The following is a 4,734-nucleotide window of genomic DNA, read 5'->3' on the forward strand; positions in this document are numbered from 1 at the left end:
TGTGTCAAAAAGGGAAAATTATTTAGGTGCAAGTTTTGTTTCTCATGGAAAACTTCCATGAGAACTTCCAAGGAACCATTGCCTAGTTTTTCTAGGGAGTGGAACTTTGAGTTTATGGCTGGAAGGAAACTCACCTTTCATTATATATTCTTTTGTTATTTTTCAAATTTTAACCATATGCCTGTATTACGATCATACATACACTTTCTTTTTAGAAAGATCAACTTTTTTAAAAAAGCATTCCTGAACTTTTTCCCTAGAGTTGTTATCATTATCACCATCTATATTTTCCACTTCTTGTATTTAATTTTTACAAGCACAGACATATACCAACTAACTAGTCAGTTTAACAAAAGTATAAAATGAGTTGACAGATCTTTAAGATGATAAAATATTATTATTGAAAAATTGAAGCACTGTATATTATTGTTACGATTATTTGCATGTAGTAATTATAATGAATATTTTCTCACGAGACCATTGCCATTTTCAAATGCTTTTATTATTTTCTTCATTTCTTTAATTTGAAAATAGAAACATGCTTCAGTGAAAAAAAAAGAAATAGAAAAGTTTAATTAAAAACATCTAAAACTTGATAATAAACTTAAAGTGTTCATTTTTCATTTTTATATGCTTAATTTGAAATTATATAGGATATGAATCTCTAAAACCTTCAAATTACATGTGATTTATAAGGATATCTGTAAAATATTTCCTATAATTTAGTTTTGCTCTTTCTGTACATCTTTTGGTTTGTTCCTGACTCATCTGGTATTTTCTAAGATTACTTAACTGCCATAATATCTTAAAACTTTGTTATATTTTATGTAATGATATCATCTTTCAAAACACAATGTGAAAATATCATGCTGAGCTTTGTTTGCGAAGAGAGCAGTAAGAATTGTTTTGTTATACTAGGTTATCACAATGCTAATTATTATCTTATTTAGATAAGACTTCCAATAGGCAAACGAGGTAGGCACATATACGCTTGAGGAGTTTTGCTGAGATTGATAGGGTTTCCATCCAATCTAATATCTTCTAGTGCCTTACGAATGTAAGTCACGTTTTTAACATTGCAGAAGGTATCTTCATGCATCTCCAGAATGTTGTTGTTCTAAAAAAGATGAAAATAAATAAGGCAAGATATAATTAGTATTGATTAATAACATGGTCCATTTTGCTTCACCCTCATTTTTATCCTTTTGTTCCTTCCCTCATCCAAAAATGCATTTTATGTGATTTTATACATCAAGAAATTTCTAGGCGATGAGTATAAATCAATGAACAGAATAGACATATACTTGAGTATATGTCTACATACTATAGACATATACTTTAGTAACGGGAATATAAGATAAGGAAGTGAAAAAACAAATTTACAAAAAAGTAATTATTTCCAAAAATGATGAGAACTGTGAAGAAAGGACAATGACTGTAAAAAGTTATCTTAAAGGATAGCAACGGAACTGAGAATGGAATGACAAGAAGACATGAGTGTTGAAAGAGCAAAGGTAAGAATATTCCAAGTGGAGAGAACACCAAGTTCAAATTCTGAGTAATTTCCATGGAATGTTCAATAACAGGAAAAAAAGTCAATGTAGCTTAAGTGAATTGAGGGAGAGAATGAGCAAATATCAGGAAGATGGCAGAGAGTAGTACCAGATGTTTTAAAAACAGCTTTATTGAATATATTTTACAAATATAAAATTCACTTGATTTAAGTGTACATTCCAGCGGTTTTAATATTTATAGACTTGTATAAGCATCTCCACAATTTAATTTCAGGACACTTTTAAACACCTCCCAAAGAAACTCCATAGTATTAAAGATAACTTTCTATTTCCCCCTACCTCTGGACCTGGCCACTTCTAAATTACTTTCTGTGTATATGGATTTTTCTAATCTGGATATTTCACACAAATGGAATCATACTATATATCTTCTATGTGACTGGGTTCTTCCAATATGAATCGTATTTTCAAGGTTTATACATGTTGTAGCACATGTATCAGTACTTTTCTTTCTTTTTGATTGCCCAATAGTATTTCATTGTATGGCTATACCATCTCTTTGTTTATCCTGTCATCAGTTAATGGGAATTTGGATTGTTTCCACTTTGGGGCTCTTCAGTGAACATTTGTGTACAAATTTTATGTGGACATGTTATAAATTCTCTTGTGTATATACCTAGGAGTTGAATTACTAGTCATATAGTAATTCGATGTTTAACATTTTGAGGATCTGTCAAACTGTTTTCCAAAGTAGCTGCTCTGTTTTACACTTCTATCAATAATATATGAATTCCAATTTTCTCTGCATCCTAACCAATAATAAAATAACAACTCTTATTTTAGCGAAACAACTGGATATGATGTGATGTCCCATTGTGGTTTAGTTATTGCTAGTGTGTAGATATAAAATTGATGTTTATATTGATTTTGTAACCTGCTACATTGCTGAACCCATTTATTAATTCAAATGGTTTAGTGGATTACTTATGACTTTCTACATATATAAGATTTATAGATCCATTTGGGGAGTATTTTTGTTTTAACTTAAGTCTTCCAAACCATGAATATGAGACTATCTTTCCTTTATTTAGATCTCTTATTCTCAGCTTTATTGAGGTATAATTGACAAATAATACAAATAAAATTGTATATGTTTAAGGCATATAGCATAAAGTTTTTATATATTTATACATTGTGAAATGACTACCACAATCAAGCAAATTATTATTTTAATCACCTCATATAATTACCTTGTGTGTGTATGTGTGTGGTGAGAACACTTGAGATCTACTCTCAACAAATTTCAACTATACAGTACAGTATTATTAACTATAGTCGCCATGTTGTACATTATATCTCCAGAACTTATTCATCCTAAATAACAAATTTTATATCCTTTGACCAACATCTCACCATGTCCTCCACTCCCCCTCCCCACAGGCTCTGGCAACCATTATTCTACTCTCTGCTTCTATGAGTTCCACACTGTTAGATTCCACATATAAGTGAGATCATACAATATATGCCTTTTCTGTCTAGCTTATTTCACTTAGAATAATGTTCTCCAGTTTCATCCATGTCATTCCCAATTGCAGGATGTCTTTATTTTTAAGGCTTTTTAAATTATATTTTTATTATATCCCATTTTAAATATATACTACAATTTCTGTATTCATTAACAGACATGGGTTGTTTCCATATTTTGGCTACTATGAATAATGCTGCTCTAAACATGGGAGTGCAGACACTTCTTTTAGATACTGATTTCATTTCCCTAGATATACACCCAGAAGTGGGATTGTTGGACCATATGGTAGTTCTGTTTTCAATTTTTTGAAGAACCTCCATGTTGTTTTCATAATGACTGTACCATTTTACATTCCTGCCAACAGCGTACAAGTGTTCTCTTCTCTCCACTTGCCAGCAATTATTATCTTTGGTCTTTTTGATAATAGCCATTCTAAAAGGTGTGAGGTGATATCTCACTGTGGTTTTGGTTTGCATTTCCCTGATGATTAGTGATGTTGAGCACCTTTACATACACCTGTTGGTCATTTGTATGTCATCTTTCGAGAAATGTTTATTCAGGTCCTAAGGCAATATTTTAATTGGGTTATTTTTTTTCCTATTGAGTATTTGAGTTCTGTATATATTTTGAATGTTAACTCCTTATCAAATGTATGGTTTGCAGATAGATATTTTCTGCCATTCTGTAGTTTATCTTTTCTGTTGATTGTTTCCTTTGCTGTGAGGAAGACTTTTAATGATCTGTTATATCTTTCAGTAAACAAATATGTACTCCTTTTGTTTAAATTACTCTTTGGTAATTTGTTATTTTTGTGATTATTAAAAATTGAATTGTCTTGTTAATTTCAATTTAGATCCTTCATTTCTAATGCATACATATACAATTAATATTTGTGTATCGATTTTGTAACCTGCCACATTACCAAACTCATTGGTTAGATTTCCTCTTTGACCCATTACTTCTTAAGAAAAGGTTTGTTAACTATCCACATATTAGTGAATTTTTTCAATTTTTCTTTGTTGTTGACTTCTATTTTAATTTCATTATAATCATAAAAATACTTTGTATGACTTTAATTATTTTCAATTTTTTGAGACCTGTTTTGTGGCTTAGTATGTGGTCTATCTGGGGAACTATTCCTTATACACTTGAAAGGTAGGCATATTTTGCTGTTTTGGGGTGGGATGTTCTGTGGATGACTGTTAGGCTTAGGTGGTTTATGTGTTGTTCAAATCTTCTGTTTCTCAGCTGATCTTATGGCTAGTTCCATCTATTACTAAAAGTAAAGTATTGCAGTATCCAACTATCATTGTTGAATTGTCTATTTCTGCCTTCAATTCTAAAAGTTTATTCTTCATAAGTTTTGAGGCTCTGTTGTTAGGTGCACAGTTGTTTATATCTTCCGGACTGATTGACTCTCTTATCAGTGCAAAGTATTCATAAGAAATAATACATATTTAGTGCTTAGGTGCTGCATGGTTCTCTTTGATAGATAATAGAAACATGTTATTTAATAATAACTATGCCTCACATTTAAGGACTTATCATGTTCCACTAACTGTACTACCTATAAATTAAAACTGAAATGCAGGGAGGTTCAGATAATTTTTCTAATAGTGTTGGAAGGAAAATTTCAGCCCAGGGAATCTGCTTTTGCAAAAGCCATCATTCTTGATTACTATACCATATGTT

General features: G+C 30.8%; 1 protein-coding gene across 1 annotated transcript in view; it reads right to left on the bottom strand.

Moving 5' to 3' along the window:
* Nucleotides 1-485: 485 nt before the first annotated feature.
* EPYC (epiphycan) overlaps nt 486-4,734 on the bottom strand; it is a 37,202-nt gene continuing 32,953 nt past the window's right edge. The window contains exon 8 of the mRNA XM_011361766.1: nt 486-1,117. Coding sequence (XP_011360068.1) covers nt 947-1,117 — 171 coding nt within the window. The 3' untranslated portion in view covers nt 486-946. The remainder of the gene's footprint in view (nt 1,118-4,734) is intronic.

The sequence above is a fragment of the Pteropus vampyrus genome, unplaced genomic scaffold (genome assembly GCF_000151845.1).
Source record: "Pteropus vampyrus isolate Shadow unplaced genomic scaffold, Pvam_2.0 Scaffold70, whole genome shotgun sequence".
NCBI lineage: Eukaryota > Metazoa > Chordata > Mammalia > Chiroptera > Pteropodidae > Pteropus > Pteropus vampyrus.